The sequence below is a fragment of the Zosterops lateralis genome, assembly GCF_965231275.1.
Source record: "Zosterops lateralis genome assembly, chromosome: 8".
Classification (NCBI taxonomy): Eukaryota; Metazoa; Chordata; class Aves; order Passeriformes; family Zosteropidae; genus Zosterops; species Zosterops lateralis.
Genome location: NC_139768.1, coordinates 20,500,818 through 20,520,502, shown reverse-complemented (window position 1 = coordinate 20,520,502; position 19,685 = coordinate 20,500,818). Strand labels below are relative to the sequence as shown.

General features: G+C 40.2%; 1 protein-coding gene across 17 annotated transcripts in view; it reads left to right on the top strand.

The window, feature by feature from the left end:
• ABLIM1 (actin binding LIM protein 1) overlaps window positions 1–19,127 on the top strand; it is a 188,314-nt gene extending 169,187 nt beyond the window's left edge. For 6 of the 17 annotated variants that reach the window (XM_083866625.1, XM_083866616.1, XM_083866621.1 and 3 more), the window contains exons 14-21: window positions 1,604–1,708; window positions 3,994–4,041; window positions 6,356–6,502; window positions 8,179–8,270; window positions 8,404–8,500; window positions 9,767–9,828; window positions 10,135–10,195; window positions 10,901–12,149. In XM_083866625.1, the coding sequence (XP_083722751.1) occupies window positions 1,604–1,708; window positions 3,994–4,041; window positions 6,356–6,502; window positions 8,179–8,270; window positions 8,404–8,500; window positions 9,767–9,828; window positions 10,135–10,195; window positions 10,901–10,938 (650 nt within the window). In that variant the 3' untranslated portion in view covers window positions 10,939–12,149. The other 11 variants (XM_083866622.1, XM_083866623.1, XM_083866627.1 and 8 more) reach the window with 7 other exon arrangements.
• The last annotated feature ends 558 nt before the right edge of the window (window positions 19,128–19,685 follow it).

Sequence of the window (19,685 nt, the reverse complement as noted above, 5' to 3'; positions counted from 1 at the left end):
GTGCATTATATAACATTTCCAGTCCTCTCGAAACAAATTATCTGTGTCCCAGATGCAAGACCAGACAGCCTACATTTATGGGTGTGAGCACACCTAGTTGTGTCTAGAGGTAGAGAGAGGTCTAAGAAGGGATTCTTCCCTGAAGTTGTAGTGTTGGTGATAGAAGCACTTTTTTCCCCTTTAGTGCCTTTTAGATTGGCAGCTAACTAACTTGACTGTTCAAGTAGAAGAGGATTTTTTGTAAAAAATTGTAAAGCAGACTTATTTTTTCCTTCTCCTACACCTATTTCTGCACCCCAACTAGATGAATAGTGTTCTGAGTCTAAGGTTTTGGGTCCTCTAACAGAACATAGGAAACTGACCTGAATTTTTTTTTTTCTTACGTTTTATAGCTCTTCTGTATTTGTTATCATTCCCTCCTCTGCCCTCCATTTTTTCCCCTGTTTACTTAATCAACATTTCTAGGGGTTTTTAAGCCCTTGTGCATACCTTTAAAAATGGAAGGGGTTTGATGGTCCCCTACTTTTCACTGCTGGGGTCACCCCCACCCATGTGAAATAAGCACCTGTGTGGATGGTTTTTCTTTGTGTGAGTTTGCTCTGGTTTGAAGAATGGTACAATAAAAGAGGCCAACTGCATTCTTTCAGGGTACACATACAGAGATGTGAATGGATATCTGGCTGTTAAGCCTGGTTATTTGGGATCCACCATCGTGGTTGTGCAGCAGCCCTCACTCCCTGACAAGACACAGAAACTTTCAGGGCCGTTGGATTGCTGTGGTGCATTGTCAGGAGGCAAAGGGGTAGTGCCAGTAACAGTAATCCTACAAATGGAACAATCTGTGCATTCAAACTAGAATTAAGGTTTTTAGATATTAGATTGAGGTTTGCTAAATCAGCAGTGGTGAAGTATTGTCATCAGAACCAAATTTGGCATTGAAGGAGATTTGGAGTGGCATGAACGATGTGGGCGCAGCCACCAGATGGGCTGCAATGCTTTACAAATTATTCTGCCATATCATAATTTTCCTAAACCAATGAAAGAGTGTGTAAGGAACAGTTATGCTTTTTGATACGGGCCAAGTGATGTAACAGCTATTTTCTGTTTCTGGTTTCTGTACACTTTTGGTTTAGTGAACTGTAGTAACTGCCAGCATCTGCTTCTATCTGCTTTGAGTTTGCATATCAACTACTCTGCTCCGTGTTTGCGCCTTCTAATTCTTAATACCAGTCTCTGTACTAAAAAATCATTGCTAAGTAACCTTCCATTCTTCTTTTCTATACTGCCCATCTAATCACCAGCTACAAGCACACAGCTCCTGCCTGCATGCCGTCAGAATGAGTCTAAGCTGCTCAAACCTCAACTCCAGCCTGAACATGAATTTTTGTCTCTGCAGGAATATCAGGGGAAAAAAAAAAAAGTCACCAGGGCTACTACCAGTTCTCCTTGTTGTTTGTATTTATACTTTTGGTTCAACTTCTTTTCTCCCTGGAGGTTTTGATTCCATCAGTTTTGTTTGGGTTTGATTGGGCTTTTTTTATTTTTTTATTTTTTCTATTGCTCTCCCTCTTCTCATTTTGTTTTCTCCATTCTTTCATTGGAGGCAATGAGCCGTCCAGCGGTCGGAACTCCCCTGTCCCCTATCGGCCTGACAGTCGCCCTCTCACTCCAACTTACGCTCAGGCCCCTAAACATTTCCATGTTCCAGGTAGGAGCTGGCACTGTGTGTGTCTCACTGTCCTGTCACAGTGTAGAATGTAGCCTTTGTAACCTCTGTCTTGTCTCCATCGTTTCACACCGTTTACCATGGGTTGCACCCTCAAGGTTTGGAACTGCTTCTGGGCTTGCTGAGAGGAGTAGTGCCTTAAGAACCGTGGGGGTTTATTGTGACTTTTACCTGTTCTCTTGGTCAGGTGTTTCACTCTTAGAGTGCTTAATTTTTCAGGGTTGGCTGATGGCCTGTGAGCTGTATATGAGCTGTGTAGGGCTTGATTTTTTTCTCCCAGTTGCACCAGCCGAGTGCCAGCATAGCTCTCCTAACTTTAGAGGAGTTGGTTTTGATTCACATGCAGAAAAGAGGTGGCCAGTGAGCCATTACATATGTTCTTCATTCAGATTGCAGTGACTTGTTTCTAGTCTTGAACCCAACAATTCTAGTTTACTGTTCCTTCCTTTTTAAAGCAGGTGAGGTTGTTTCTTGTTTTGTGCAATGGCTTGGTGTCCTCAGAGAGACCTGCAGATCCACAAGGATATGTGTGATTTAGGATGTGCTTTCTATGGAGGGCAGTCTCTGTTTTGACATGAGCTCTGCAGTTGTTCCAGCGTCTGAGAAGACCATGTGTCTTGGATTTTGATGGGATGAGCTGTGTGTCCCCAGGGTTTGGACATGCATCTGGCTGCTTCAGCACTAGCTGAAAGCCTTGTTCTATCCAGTTATTTTCAGATTCCCTTCAGCCCAGTGTTCCTCCTCACTGCCAGAGGTTACTGCCCTTCCTCCTCTCCTCAAATCTGGATAAACAGTTTGTGCACACCCCCTTTCAGTCAGGGTGACCTGGTTTGGCTGAGGTCGGCTCTTTTAGCTGCTTAAACTCACCTGGCTCTCAATGCCTCACCTAAACTGAAGCCTAACTGCATGAATAGCTGTGAGAAATGACCTGGAGTATGGTGGGGGAGCTCTCCTCACCAGCTGGGGCTGTGCAGCCACAGAAGGAGCTGTGCTCCTGTCCTCCCTGGAGCTTTCTGGTGTCTGTGTGCGCAAAAGGACTGCATGACTACCCTTGTAATGCTCATACCTGTTTGCTGGTCAAGTGGCCATAACAGATCCCACACAGGAATGAAATACCACAGTCTTTGTGTGCAGTGAGTTTGCCTGTTTATTTAAGGATGTAGGGTTCTGCAGAGTATAATTTGCCTCTGTTTCAATAGATTTTTAGGGTTAACTTTCCTTATCGCCAAAAGCAAAGTTGTCTCCTATAAGACTTTAATTGGATCTGTGATCCAGCACATGTGTTTCTGAAATTTCTTTTCATCTTTCACTCTAATGAAACTGAAGACTTTTTTCAGGCAGCATAAAGTAGCAAAATGGGTTTCTGACATTAATTTTCTAGCTCCCTGTAGCTCAATTTGCTCTTCTAATAAGACTTTGGCACATTTTTGCACTGTAGTGCTGATTTTGGATTAGCTTTTGTATTTGTAGCTGTGCTGAATACGTGAAGTGTTGGCTGGGGTGGAAAGGTAGTTTAGAACAAAATGGTTCCCGTCTTAGATTATTATTTGGAAAAATATGGTATCATTTGGACATGCTGTAGATTTACTGCATTAGAGTTCTGGGAAGTGTTTTTATTCTGATTTACATAGGTAATATGCAATGTGGTGGGCCTTGTATAAAAAAATTACAGAAAAAAGAAAGAAAGTCTGTCCTTATGGTTTGAGAATTAGTAGCATATCAGTGAACACTGCTTAAAGAACCTCTTTGACTCGCTGAAGTGTGGCTGTTGTTGCCTGTTCAAAGCAGTGTCCTAGGTGAATTTGAAGTGAATTGTAGGCTCATTGCATTCTCCTCTGTTCAGTTCAGCCAGTCAGTTGGAAATAAAATTGAGCTGTTCTGACTGAAGCACAATTTTCCACAAAAGTTATTTGGGGTAGTTTTTTTTTCCCAAATGGCTTGTATCTTCACCATTGGAATGTCTTGCCTGCTTACATTTCTTCTCTTTAATCCCACTTTAAAATTGATGGTTCATGAGTTGATGCATCCACATGTTACAGAATCAGCTCCAAAGGACTTCATACACCATGTCTTTGACTTTTCACTTGTTCTTATGTTTTCTTTTCTTTAAATAATCTGATTTTGTATAATACTAGAAATAGCTTTCTGGCTTTTTCTTGTGCTACATCCTTGATTTAGTCTATCTGTTGCTTTAGTGGTGGAGTTATCTTTATCTACAATTGAAGCAGTTTTCACATTCCCTTTTTTTCTGTTTCTTAATATCACAGATCAAGGTGTCAACATTTACAGGAAACCGCCCATCTACAAACAACACGGTAAATGACCTTTCCTTTTTATTTCAAAATTGGAGTGTCAACTGAATTAAAAGATGTGCAGTTAGTGAAAAGCATTCAGTTTTTACTTTGCAAGCATAAAAATTAATAATCCAAGCTTGAAGCGGCTGTAATTGCATGTCCTGGAAAGTGATTATGTTTTAAAGCCTGTTGTTTTGTTTGGATTATATGGTTTAATCTTGCCATGTGGATATTAATGGTAAAATTGCCATTAGCTGAGATTTTGCTGTTTGCATTATGATACCTTCCAGCATTTCTCTTCTTTAAGTTTATAATTTAAGAGTACAGGTACTGGTCATGTTAAAATGGATTAAGAGTAGACTGATCTCTGACAAGGACTTCACAAAATATCCTTATTTTAAACAGATACAGTACAATAATTTATTTCAACAGCAAAGATGGGGATGTTATAATCAGACTGGAATTCCAAATGTACCTTTAATGTGCCTTTAAATAAGAATCTTTAATTTGTGAAGATATTACAGGTGACTTATCACTGACAGGGCTAATTTGACTCTCAGCCCTGTGATACAGCTCAGGTAGTTTGCTGTTCTTGTTTTTCCAAGTGTTTAGGTTCTGAGTTGGACAGCAGGGTTCGTGCTCTAAGCTTTTTGGTGTTGGTGTTGTCATAGCAAGTCTGAAATGACAATGTTGGCAGAAGCCCACAGCCTTGGCTGTCTCTAGTCCCACAGGACAAGGCTGCATTTTAAAGGAGTGTGTGCACTCTTCCCTCCTGCTGTGAACAGAAAGCTGTGCATAGGAGATGGCTTTTATTTACCTCAGTGAAAGATGGGTGACTCCACTATTTATAGACTCTCAATTTTCATCCCTTTGCAGATGTTTTATCCAGTGAAATGTATTTAGGCTTAAGTAGCAAATCAGCAGCACTGCAGGGCTTAGATGAACAGCTGGCTGAGAGCCATTGAGCTGGGATGAGCAGGAAAGCCCAAAGTCCATTCTGTAGTCAGGAGTGAGCACTGCAGATTACACTGCTCTGGTATCATACAAGGGTTTTCCCCTCTTTCTTTTTTAAGTTTCAAACCATATGCTCATTTTGAAAAAAAGTTTTAACATTGTTTCTGTTTATTTTTATGGTTTTAATGTATCTCCTCACCTCCCATTAACATGTGAATGTTTAACCACTGACATCACCAATTCTAATACGTAAGTACTGTATGAAGTCATGCTTTTGTAAACTCTGACCACTTCCTCCATCTCTGCAATTATGATTAGAGTTTTCCAATCATCAGCTGCTCGGAATTCCCAATGATATCTAACACTGATGTTGCTTAACTACCTGGAACGTGTTGGATGAGCAACACAGTGCATCACTTTGTTAGAAGATATCTTTCTGTTTAAAAAAAAAAAGGGAAAAGGAAAGAAAATTTTGGAACCACTGCTTCTGATACAATAGCCTCATATAAGCAAAGGTGATTTGAGCTAACATTTTCCAGCTCAGAGGTAGTTAAGGTTAGGTTTAATGTACATTGAATCCTATTAGGTTATTTTTTAACTTTTTTAATATCAAGAAGAGAAAGCCATAATGCACATCCTCACATGCTTTTACAAGGCTTTGGCTTAAAATAGAGTTTAAGTGGAAGCCCGACTACTAAGCTGTTTTGTTGGTGAGGTTCATTGCTTAGCAAGTGCCTTGCCCTGCCAAGTTGATCTTAATGGAGTTAGTATTTATTAATAAGTTCATATCTGCTTTTACTATTACTGCATGCTCTAAGCAAGGGCATGCAGCATGAAAAAAATCCCTAGTTAAACATACTTGTTTCAGGGGTTTTTTTCCTTTTTTTTTGTTTTGTTTTGTTTTGTTTTGTTTTGCAGCTTTTCACAGATAAAATAAGAAATAATTAGCATCAGTAGTGTTAGAATTAGTGTTAGTCTGATCTATTCGCTTGCTTCCCCTAGAGGGAAAACTTACTAGTCCATAAATGTGAGTTCATCTTCGTAAATAATCAGCTGTCCTTAGGAGATGTTGGCAAATACTGTTAGGCTACATTTTCTCACTCTTGCCTAATCATTCTTACACTGTGAAACCCTAGTAAAACCCAAAGCTGATTTGGGGTTATCTTAGGGTGGGGTTGCGGGAGGAGAGGAAGGTTTGATTCCAATCTGTTGGCAAGAGAAAGGCATTGCTTTGCTTCAAACTGCAATTGGAAAAGCAAAACATGAAAACGTTTGCTTTTGATAACTAACTTCTTGTAAAGTATGAAATTTTGCCCGAATAAGGCTGACCTTTGTACTGCTCCAGATCATTACATAGCTAAGTTCCCTGATTGCCATCTAGATGCAGCTGCCTTGGCAGCACAGAGCAAGTCCTCCGAGGATATCATCAAGTCCTCCAAGTTCCCAGCAGCTCATGCACCAGCACCCAACGAGATACCAAAGATTGAGACTGAGCACTGGCCAGGCCCTCCCTCCCTGGCTGCCATAGGTATGCAAACACAAACTGTTCATCTCTGCGGCTCGGAAGGTACTGGTGACAGGGGACATGACCAGTGCTGCTGGAAAAACGTGTAGGAAAGGTGGTGTCCACTCCAGATGCTCACCACAAAGTGCAGCTCTCCTGGTGAGGCCACTGAGTGTCTGATTCTAAAACTGTTGAATTGCACTGAGTGGAAGAGGCTTTACTAAAGGACTTTGGGATTGATCACGCAGATATTAACCCATAAGCAAATTTTTTGAACTCCAGTGCAGTAGCTTAAAAGGTGTGGTGTGTCACACAATCCTCACTTCTTTCAGTTATTCTATTTAATCCTTTAGTCCTAAACTAATAGCAAAAACTTCATAGAAAACCTGATTGTTTCCAACCACATGATTAATTTCATGGCAAGAAGCAACAACTGAATTGGAACAATTAACAGACTAAATAATTCCTGATTTTCAGAGTTACTACAGACTGTATTTTTCTTCTGTGTTGTGGCACTACACATATCTTATTTTCTTTTCTTTAATCCATATGCATCATCAATTTATTTTTTTTTCTTTGTATTTTTTTCCTTTGTTGTGTTTTTATTGACCCCTGTAGCATAAAATAAGCGATCTAGCCTGGTTCATTCCTGAAGTCACATCTGAAGCACTGAGGTGTTGCTTGTTTCACATCTCTGTAAGGGAATGTATGGTTTTCATAACAATTGGACCTTCACAGAAGTTCTGGGAGAGCAGACACAGGGTGGGAGAGCTTGGAGACCAACTGAAGGGTCTGCACATGCAGCAGCAGTTTTTTGTTAGTTGGGATTGCAGCCTGACAAACATGTAGAGTCCCTGAGTCACAGGAATAACATCAACATACTTGAAGCTCTGTCATCTACATACTTGAAATGTCTACATACTTGAAACACCGAGTTTGTCTAGCACAGGGTTGGTAAATAACTATATCAGAAAAAGCCCTGTGTGGGAAAAAATAGAACTGCTGTCTAAATGCTTGCAGCAATAGCACATCCTGTGTATTCATGGAATTGTCCTGGCACCTAGACTGGATTATTTCTTAAGAATATTCAAGAAAATACAAATAATTCAATAAAAACTAAGAAACTAAAATGTAGAACATCTGTGCCTTAATTTTTTTAGCTTTATCCAATGGATCAAATTAATTTACTTCATTTTACACTAAAACCAATACGTTGTTTATTTCAAATACAAGTATTCCTTCAGGAGACTAATATAGTTTAATTTTCCATTTGAAATGGTATTCAGATTTTCTTCTCTGAGTCTAGATAAAAGTGTAAATGTAAATCGGACTTTAGGTTTTCAGCTGTGATTTGGTTGCTGGTGTTATTAAACCCTATGTTTGCAGAATCAGCAATGCGAGCTCCTTTCTCTATTACAGTGAATCATGACTTTTGTATCCAGGACCATTGCTAGTTTTGGAACTCATGTGTAGTTTAAGTTCTTGTTTAGTTTATAACAAACCTGATAACCATAGGGCAGGCTACCCAAGTGAGTTTTACTAAAAGGAGTTTTGAAAAAGTCTTTTGATTTTGCAAGAAAATACTGCTGTGTTTATTCAGCAAATCAAACTGACCAGTACTTTGAACTAGCATTGAAATCTTCAAGCTGTGGTTGAACTGATCACAAAGCTCTCTCTGTGCTGTGGTTTTGTGGAAGCAGGAGCTGACATGAGACGCAGATCAAGTGGAAGGGAGGAAGATGATGAGGAGCTGCAGAGGCGCCGGCAGCTGCAGGAGGAGCAGCTCATGAAGGTGGTTATAAGCTTGTCCTCATGCTGTTTCTGAACACCATCCAAAAAGTGCCCCTTTACTTTCTGTAAGCAATTCCTACCACTGTCTTGGTCAGCCTTATTTTATTGATATGTTTTTTAATTGCCATTTGTAGCTCAACTCTGGTCTGGGACAGTTAATATTGAAGGAGGAGATGGAGAAGGAGAGTCGCGGTAGGTCAGCCCTTTCTGCCAGTCGTTACGATTCTCCAGGTAATTCATGGAGGCAATAAAGCTAATCATGAACAATAGCTAGTAAACACCACAAATACACATATCAAGCAGAAGAGAGACAGCTGGGAAGACTGCTTGATTTGTGTGTATGTGGTGATCTGCCCTGAAAGAGTGGCCTGATTCATCACCTGGTTTTGGTGAGGGGAGGACTGTGGTGGTTGTTTTTTTAATTAAGAAGAAATATGAGGCTGAGGATTTTCAGTTTTAAGGAGAGTTGCTTTAATATAGATGAAGAGGGGGGTGAAGTGTTCAGTAACTGTGGCATCACGCACATGCTAATAGGCTGGGTTAAATAAATTACAAAATGTTTTGCTTACACTGGTGGTTCCTATCCCTGTTTAGTCTCTTCTCCCAGGGAAAGAAATTCAGCATTATTGACCAGTGAGGTTGCATATTCCAAATACAGCCCGTGTTTTCACCTGGACTGACATTTTAATTGGGTGTATTTTGTTCCAAAGCAAAAGCACAAAAGCTAACATAGATTGGTGTCTTAGATTCTTTGCCTTGTTGTACATTTGAGGTACAGCTGTGGCCTTCTCACATCTCCAGAGAAGGGTTTGAGGGTTTTGTTTTACTCTCTTCATTCACCAGCCACTGTAACACAGAAGCTGTACTTTGAGCCAAGAGACAAAATGAGTCTCTCTGGAGTCATCCACTGGAGCAGCTGCCAAGCAAACTAAGATCTCCTTGTGTTCCCTGTTTTATAAGTGTGTTGTCTTGATGGCCTTGGACAAGATTCCTGTGGCTCTCACTCACTGTCTTCAGTTTTTACGGGGGCAGAGTCTACCTGCTCAACGCAGAGCTTATGATTTTTTATTAACCTTAGCACAGGTTGGAGAACTCCTTTATTTGAGATGTGTCCATCCTTCTTTGCAGAGATAATCAGTGCAGTCATCACTTGCCTTTTAGAATCAGGGGTGATGCAAAAGCTGATGCCACGGATGATCCATGAGCATTTTTTTCAATCCAGTGGAGACCACCTTGATTTTGAGCCTGGAAAATCAGTGTCCCTTATTAATGGGCTGCCGCCATGGCATGATAAAGCTGTTTGTAACTCACAGAATGTGTGGAAGTTTGTGTTGAGGTCAGGACTGAGTTTCTTAAAGTCAGTGTGTTTCAGTTGGTTGTGTGTATGCTTGGCTCTTTTAACTGTGTATTTTGTACTAGATGATTCCTCAAGTGTTCTAGTTTTTTAGTTTCCATGGGATTTTTCCAGTAAAATATTTTCCCTTCTTCATTCAACAGCACATGCTTCAGCCTCCAAAACCTCTTCTCTCCCTGGGTATGGAAAAAATGGACTTCACAGGGTAAGAAGATGGTGGTTTTGAGAAATGAAAGGTGGCTTTAATTATCCATGGTATTTATTTCCATATCAGTTGTGTCGGATTTTCAGTTTGTTAAATGTTTCTTATAAAAACATCTGAAGTCAGACCAAACCTATTTTCCCCTCCCACAAACTACTTTGTTAAAAAGGCAAGAAAGCAATGCAAGAAATGTTGTAAAATTGAAGGGGAAGTAAAAAAACTAAAGCAATTTATTTCTCCCTATGTACCAATTCGCTTGTAAAGTCATGAACTGTGAATTTATGTTCTGTCCCTCTTTCCCTGTTACAGCCGGTCTCTACGGATTTTGGTCAGTACAACAGTTATGGGGATGTGAGTGGTGCTGTTAGAGGTAAGGATCAGGAGCCTTTTACAGTCTATTAGTAATACATGTAAAAATGTTATGATATTTGATCATTTCTGCTGTTTTATATTAAGCCTGTGGATGTGATTACTTTGTATTTGCTCAATACTTTTTAATTTTCTCTGGCAAACTCAATTAACTCAAAGCACTTCAAATATCTGTTAAAAATGTTGGGTTTATTTTGCTAAATCTGTTACGTGGGACTGATCCTTGTTCATACTTTAGCACTGGATCAAATAGAAAGCAAGTAATGTGTGCATTATCAGGAACATGAAATGAGTTCTGTGAGTTTTGTGTTTTCTTTCTCTGAAAATTACCATCCACTGTGCAGTCTGAAAGAACATGCCACAGTGAAGAAAGGGAGATAATGCCCTCTAATCACCATTGCTGCTCATGATCTTTGTTATGACTTTGAGCTTGATGTGGTACCAATCAGTGCCAAATAAAAATTGACAATATTATTTATGAAAGTTAAAAAACTCGGAGAGTTAATGAAAAGAACTACAATACTTGGAGTGTTTGACTCTACAAACTAAGTCCAAAATTAGAAATGCTGCTGGCCTTGGAGAATCAGATGAGATTTTGGAAAAAATCAGGTAGACCAGAAAACAGAGAAGGATTCTCTGGTAGATTGTGACTGATTCCTATCCTTTCACACGCTAAAGCTGATGAGATTTCTCTTTTGCTTTTCAGATTTCCAGGTAGAGTACGGGTTTTCATCAATCAACTGACAGCAGAACCTAAAGCAGCTACTTGTTCAACTCTGAATTTCTGCTACAGGGAAGGGTTTCTTAAGACAATAGCTTTGATTTTCCTGCATGTTTAAGCATAATCACCAATGTAGATCCCTGTCAACAAAAAACAGGCCCAGCCTCAGATTCCTCCTTGTTACCTCCCCAGAGCTGAGACAGCTGACACACATTCTGTGACTTGCTCTGTAAAATACACTGTCTGTTCCTGTATGAGTTATCTGTAATATTCTTCTCTGGACATGTGAGGGTGGATTTATTTCCAGCCTCTCTAGTACTGACCCCAGAGACACATAGAAAGTCGCTTCCAGAGGAAATTTTCTCTCATTCCAGGAGCTTTGAACTCCTCATTTTTACCCTGGAATTTGTTCTCCAGACAAGATGGCTGATCAGTAGTTGTCCACAGTGCTGCCATTGCAGATGAGCCAGAAAGAAGTGTGCTTGCAAACAGAAACCTTTTTACTTCAATTACTGCCTGCAGGGTTTTTTCAGAATTGTTTGAGAATGCCTGGCTCCTCAGCACAATCACAATATGAAATAGCAATTTAAGAAATTGTTTAATTACTTGGATAACTTTGTTAATGGCATATCAAAATCATGATGATTGGAAAGACTATAAGATTATGAGAAGGGAGCAGTGCTGTCCATCTATTGTGCTCCAAATGTTATTTCCTTAGATTTAGTACCTGTGTCAAAACACCACCTTTTACCCTATCCCAATTTGTGTTCATAGTAAAAAGTTTCCATTGCAGAGACAAAAAAAGAAATCCCTCAGCTGATACAGTAAATTACAAGAAGGAAAGCCCAGAGGTGTAAGAGTGCTTCCTGTGCTGTTGGGTGGGATCTGAATTAATGCTAGGGGAAGAATTAGAGAAGAACTTTACCTGATCACTGGAGTGGGAGGCGGCCCACCTCTCTCTTGGGGTGCCCAGGTCCCCCTGGAAAGTGGTGCTGGTCAGCTCAGGGGGGCTGTCACCAGCCTGAGCAGGGACAGGGGCTGTGGTGGCTGAGAGGACTGAAGGATCCCTCAGCCTCCCTCAGAGGAGAACTGAACAGCAGCCATGGCAATGATTGAAATAATAAAACCAAGAATTAAGACTTGAAGGAGGTCTCAGGGCAAATTGACCTTTGTCTTCACCACTACTTGAGTGCCTTTACCCTCTGTGTGTGTAACCTTTGTGTCTGATGTGTACCTGTATCTGATGCAGTCCCTCCCGGATGGTCATGTCCCTGGAATGAGAATGGACAGAGGAGTATCTATGCCTAACATGTTGGAGCCAAAGGCAAGTGCAGATGTTATTCACTTTCCTTCAAGACATTGAAGGTTTTACTGTGAAATGCAGATAAAATATGGGAAATGTCTTAGTTCCCTTGTTTTCCTTTATGTCACCTCAGTCCCTGCTCCTTACGTGCCAAACCTCTCCCTTTGTTCTGCACTTTGTTCTGCAGGTGTTAGTGCTCAGGCAGGCTGAGGGCAGCCCAGGTGTGATTCCAGGGTTAAGGAAGCTCTTCTAGGGGCAAAGGGATGGATATGGAAGGTGCTCCATAGCTGGTTCTCTGTCAGGCTTTCACCAGCCAAAGCACCAGGCCAAACTCAATTGGAAGGTCTCAGATCTGTCCAGTTCGAAAAGTGCTGCAGAACATTGTGTCTCACCACACACTCTTGAGGCTGTCTTAATTCCAAAGATTATGGAAAATCTTTGGCTGGAAGTAAGATACCTACATGTCTGTCTGGATCTGCTCCTTAGCTCTCAGCAGTTATCCTGAGACCTGTCCATAGTGTTGAATTCCCTATACAAGAAACTCTTCAAGAGATTTATTGGAAAAAGAGACAATGTCTGCTAATTATAATTTAAAATACAAATTAAAATGCTTTTACAGCTATGTCTAGAAATGCCTGAGTCAAAAAATGAATATAATATATAGAGGGAATTCAACCAGGGCTGTGTTTTAAATCTTACAACTTTATTGGCAGTGAACCTTCCATGAAATCATGATTTTGCCAAAGTTACAAGAATCAGAATTTCTGCAGTTAAGTGAGGAGCTCACTTTGCAAACCAGATTACTTCTTGTGCTTCTGAGTCACCTCCAGGAAAACTGTACAAGGCAATAACCCTGGCTTTATAAGCTGAGACCCCAGTGCACTGTGCAGTTACAAGTGGTTTTATATATTATGTAAATATAAGACCATGAGGACTCCTGAGATACTACTTTTTATTCCAAATAATTTCTCTTTCAGTGCAATAGAAATTCTTACAGTCACCACTGCTGTTGATGTACCCAGTGATTTGGGATGCTATTTTGGGTGACAAATTCTGTCAGTATTATTAATGACAAAATTTAATGATTATTTATTAATGGTCATTTTAATTATAAAATTTATGGGAAATTTCCTGAGATAATAGATCACTTTCTGTTGCTATTTATAAAGGTGATGCCAGACTCTCAGGATGTATGAATTGGCACTGTTTTTATTCATGTCCGTTGTCCAACACTAACTTACACCTGCTAAAATAGAATAAACCAATTTAGAGTCAGCATGAAAAGTAACATAAGAAAAGTAAAAATTATTAATCCTAAGAATGACCAGATATTACCAAATGGTTCTCCAGAAAGGACAGAATTTGTGCATCTTGCCAGCCTAGATTGAGACATGCCTTGTTGTGAATATTTAAATATAAAATGTACGTTATAACCATAGATCTTGACTTAAAGTCTGCCTGTTTAAATATGAAAAGTTATATTTTAGTTTCCTATAATGCTGTTTATGGTATCCATTTCCATTATCAAACATAAAAAATGTAATTCCAAGTATAGATCTAATTGTACAATTGTGACAATGTCAGAATCTCATAAGAATCATATCTTACAATTGGTATGTAAGCACACGTTATTTAAATTATTATTACTTACAATAAAATCAGTGGTGTGTTCATTGATGCCTGAATGTTATTTATTATGTTTTTAAAAAGTACATTGGGATAATTGTTAACAACGGAATGAACTTAATTACTTGAGTACTGTGCAAAAGTTGACTAAGTCAAACTTCTTCTGATGTTGAAATAATGTAATTAATAGCATTTGATAACAGGTCAGCAGCTCTCTCCAGGAGAGTTTTGGTGGTCTCACCCATGTTCCCAATGGGCAACTAAGACAGGACCCATAAGTCAGAGTAAAGGCTGAGCCATTGCCACTGAAGTTTCCAGAAAAACTTCCTTGACTTGAGTTGGGGTTGGCTGAGGGGTCTGGGAATGCTGCTCTCCTACTCCACAGAGACATGCAATGGGAAGGGCTCTAGAGACGCTCTGGCAGACAGAACATGAGCTCTCCTATGTCATTCCAGGCATGAAGTGTCTATCCAAGGGGAAAAAAATTAATTAGATCAGAGTTTTATTTGTCAGGGATGATTCCAGAAACTGATTTTAGTATTTTTTGAAATCCTTTCCAAGCAGCACTGTTTCTATCAGTTGTTTGAGTTCTTTAACTATCCAAAGGAAAACCATGTGATAAATTTTACTTATGCAGTAAGTATAATTAATGCAGTAAGTAATGCAGTGCCCCCCCAAAAAAAAACCAAAAACCCACATAAAATTAATATCTTGCTTATTCAGAGATGCTGCTTTTTTAATGTACTTACATGTTTTTAAAGCCCACTCACTGTGTGTCCTTAGGGCTGTCCACACCCTGGCAACCATTAGTTAAACCAATGAGAGACAAATGCAGTTACCCTAATAAATTTATACATTGATGGATGAGGGAATATATTGCCTAGAAGAGACTCTGCCTGACCAAAGCTAGATGATGTGTTATATACACCATAAAAATTGTGGCTTTACAATATGAGGTTGTTCACTGCTAAACAAATTCTGGCTCTATCCAGGTCAGCTTGTTTTCTATACAACTTTAGGGGAAAAAAGATAAGGAAAAGAACCAACCCACCAACTGATATTTGCTTTGAAAAAGAAAACAAATATTTGTGTGTTTATGAAAATGAGACACATTTTGTTCTGTCTGCTTTAGACTATAAATATAAATATCTCTTTTTCCCCCTTTTTATACGTTGTTAACAGATTTTTCCATATGAAATACTCATGGTGACCAACAGAGGGCGAAATAAAATACTAAAAGATGTAGACAGAACCAGGCTGGAGGTAAGAGAAGCAAGTTACTAAATGCTCTTTCCTGCTAAAATTGTTTGTTGTTTGTGAAACCTGAAACACTGAAATGTGGGTCCTGAGAAATGCGGGAAGATTTCTCAGCACTAATCAGGGAAAGAGGAATCAGACATTGGGAGGAAGCAGCTGCATCTCCTCAAACAATCTCCCACAACTCTGTCTCCCTACTCATAGACTGAGCTTCTCACAGTCCCCTTATGTTTTCAGGCCTTTCATTATATACTTGTAGATTTGCTAAAAGCCCAAAATTGCACGAGTTTCATAAGGTCCATATTGGAATGGAGCAATACTTTGTTTGATCTTGGACCATCTCTTAGCTAAGAGTCAGTGTCAGCCATCCTTGAGGATCAAAAGTCTAGCTTTCTTTAACCCACCATGAGTCCTGTGACTTAGTTAGAAGACTGGCTGGTATCCAAAAATACGAGGATCTAAATCTCTGCCAACAAACAAATATAGTTTACAACTTTGTGGATTAGGAAGACTTAAGCAGCCCAGTGGAATGTTTGTAGTCAGTTAATCTTCTGTGGAGATGAATTGAAGGAGCCACAAAAGTGTGGATAATATGGGTAACAATTTGGGTTTATACCCATTTTTACCATTACATATGTGGTCACTAATCAGAATTCAGTGCTTTGTTATGTTTGTGCCACAGGGAGACATTTTCCCCATCCAGTGCACTGTAAAGTGACTGAACAAAAAGTAACTTGTGCACAGAACAGCACCAAGAAGTGTTTCCTTAGGAGTATAGAATTGTGCTGAACAGCTAGCCTGGCCAGACATTTTCCTTCTCAGAACTCTGAGCATGTCAAGCTGCAGCCCCTCTGCAGGGCACTCCTAAAAACCCAGTGTTTGTTGGATTTCCATAAGCAGAGGTGACTTGCTAAAGCCTGGGACAGAGCTGGTCCTGTTCTCTGGTCTGTCACTGCTTGTTGGACAGCTTCAGACCAATCATTTCTCTGTCTCTTCCTTATTCAGCACATGAAATAGTTCCCTGATTGGTTCCTTGGGCACCCAAGTCTATGAGGACTTGGATTTGTGTATTGCCAAAGCAGTGTTTTTTCCAGCAATGTCTCTTACACAGCGACATGAAATCCCTAAGGCCCTCCAAGCTCCTGTTGTGTCTCTTTGGCTTTGACTGACCATTGCCTTTTCTCCTTTTTTTATTCCCTCCTTTCTTTTTTATTTTTTTAAAGCGTCACTTAGCACCTGAAGTTTTTCAAGAAATATTTGGCATGACGATACAGGAGTTTGACAAGTTACCTCTCTGGAGACGCAACGACATGAAGAAAAAAGCAAAACTCTTTTAATCTCACTTTAAACAAACCAACTGCAAATGATGCATAGAATATTGTATCACACAGTCCAAACTGTTTGGAAGCAACTACTTATCCACCAAAAAGGGAAAATCAACATAGTGGCACCTCTGCAGTTGAAAAGACAAGTATTTGCCCTCCTGGAATTCAGGGAGAAAATATCTTGGCCCAGAAACAGCAATGATAGTTTTCAGAGGTGTCAACCTGTTACTTGATATTATACAAGATAGAAAACTGTTCTGTTCTTCTCCCTCAATGATATTCCCTTTACTTCTCTCCACAATACGATGGACTTTATTGCTAGAGCCAGGAAGTGCCCTTAGGATGCCTTGTAGACTAAAGTAGTTGTAACCACTCCAAGAACTGGAAGAGACTATATACATATATAAATATATATATATATATATGTATGTGTGTTTGCCTGTGTGCGCACATGTATTTATATCTCTCCATCTATATCTCTGTGTGTGTATGTGTGTATATATGTGTGTATATATGGAGAGGGACATAGGTAGGTCTTGTAGAGAAGGAGACGCCCCTTGTAACTTATCCACATGGTCACATTAAGTCTTTCACCCAACTGTTTCTTACTTGGCACTCTTTTGACACAGTGTCTTCTTCGTGTAACACAACTCGTGGTGGTGGGCACTCTGCTCACTTGCAGGACACGCCACTTGGATTTCTGGAAAATGGATTCCTTGTAAATATTTCCTAGGATAGAAGAAGTGAATTGCTGTGTGTGTGTTGTCAGTCTCCTCTCTTCCACACTTTCTGCTTAAATTGATAAGGCTGGAGCTTAACCAGTCCTTTGTGTAATTTTAAGATCATTTAAGTAATGGGAATGATGGAGAAGAGTCAGTTTTCTTGTAATTTACTCCAGGAGGTGGGTGGATGAGGATGGGAGTGACAGAGTGAGAAAATGCTATTTTAAGTGTGCCCTGGTTTGCACCCAGAGATTTCAGGACGAACTCTCTGCTAGTAATTACTAGTACAGCTCATCAGGCTGCAGTGGAGTTGTAGGATTTTACAAAGGCAGGGAGGATGGTTCTCTGCAAGCCAACATGCAAATTCGTCCCTCTTAGGGAGAGGAATGTTTATGAATTAAAAGGTACCATCGAGGTGCCAAGCTCTGCCAATAGAGGCTTTTTGATTAAACTGCAGTAGCTGTTGTCAATATGGCACAGTGCATGGGGCCAAGCACTCATTTTAGTTAATGTAGGTTTTCACTTGTGCTTGGAAAAGAGGGCACAGACTTTTTTTTTTTCCTTGAAGCATCAAAGCTCCAGCCTTGGTTATTTTTATTTCCCTTTGTGCCTGACTTGGTTTTTGAAGACAGAGTAATCATGCAAGACAGTTTCTGAGCTGCATTGAACTCCCTATTGCTTTCAGTCTTCTTCCAATATGCTGCAGCTTGAAAAACTGCCTGTATATACCTTAACTGCTTCTGGGCAAGTCCTATACAGAGGAGGACATGAGCACCAAAGTAATTGAATGGATGCATTGTGGCTGCCAGGTCAGCTTTTTCTCTTCCTTGGTGCTTAACTGCCAATGCATAACTGCACTAATGAGCCTGTCTCCTGATAGGAGGGGTCATTTAGGTTCTGTGTCTGTCAAAGAATATCAAGGTTTCCTTTTTAATGCAGAAACTTCAGGCACTGGAGACATCAGAATCTTTGTATTTTCTGTTACATGAGACATTGGTGTTAAAATCTGGAAGTCAGGAAGAGGAAACAATCCCGTGTAGTTCTGAGATTCAGTATCACTGTGTTGAGTTCTCTGTATTACCAAATGACATTTCACCATGAACTGTGCAGGACAGCCCAAGCCCTGCCTCTTCTTTGCTGGTTTAGGAAGTCCTCTTGTGACAAATCACTGTGGTTCCTTTGATAGAATCTGAGATGAAGATTCAGTAGGGGAGAGACAGAGACCAGGGCTCAGCACCTGCTCTGTGTCCCTAGAGCTAAGGGAATGTGGGTCTGAGGGACAAGCTGTAGAATGTGCCACCAAGGATCTGGATCATCCCCACTGAACAGAAATCCCTGGGGACACTGTGACACACAGACCTGTGAGTGAGCTCTCTGAGTGGCACCCAGGTTGCAGGCAGGGATCAGGGTAGCATGTTTCACCTTCTTTATCAGTAGAGGAGCTCTGAGAAGTAAATAGGAGTGTCAGGGGCTTGGGCAGGTTGAAATGCATTTTTGAGTGACTGCTGGAACCAAATTCCATACAGTGAAAGAACAGCAGTGTTCTTACACTCACTGACTTTGTCATCAATGCTGGGGTCTCAGAAATTCAGTATTTGGTCACCTGCAAGGTGTGGCTTAACTTTGAGACAAATGAGACAAAATTTGAGTTTTAATGCATTTAAATTATTAAAATTCTCCACATTTAGTCATCCCACATCCTACAGACACTCAGACTCTTGAGGCATTACAGGTCTTTTAGTTCAAGTCGCCTTGACCACTTGTAGACCTGAAGAGTTGCTCTCTCAAGGATGTGAGCTCCCAGTCTGCATTTTTATGTCCCCATCTCTAGGTTACTACTGAACTTCTCACAGTACATATGAACACACTACCCAGTCATTTCAGAAATTACTAAGCCAGGTTGTTTTCTTACCTCTCCTTCCTATGCAAAAAAAAAAAAAAAAAAAAAAAAAAAAAAAAAAAAAAAAAAAAAAAAAGAACTCAGCCTGTTAGCCTGTGAAGAATGGCATGGTAATTTGGATCTGCCTCATCAAGTGAGAATTTAAAACTGCATCTTAAGCTTGGGAAGGAATGAAGAGAAGCCAGCTTAGATGTTGCAGAAACAACTAATCTCTGACTGGATTTTTGGGCCACTGCTGGCTCCCATCTCACTGCTGTGGAGCAGTCAGTCAGTTCACAGCCCTCTACACTAGACTTACTACTGCTTTATTCCTGATTGAGAACATGAAGGGTTTTCTGTGCTTCAGTTTCATGCCTACAGTTAATTTTCCACCACCTACATGTAGACACGCCCAAGAGATCATCTGTCCACAAAACCCACGCTGCAGCCAGCCATGGGGGAGGGAGGATTTCTGCAGTGGGCTATTAGTGATTGTCACTGCAATATTTTCTGTTCCTTTATCTGGTCTTCCCACCTAATGAAAACAAAATGTAGCCCCAGGGAGAATTTTCTTTGTAAGCAATTAATCATTCTCCTGCTATCCATTGAGAAGCAGTTCTTAGTAATTCCTCTCTTTGATATTCCTTTGGGACATGTC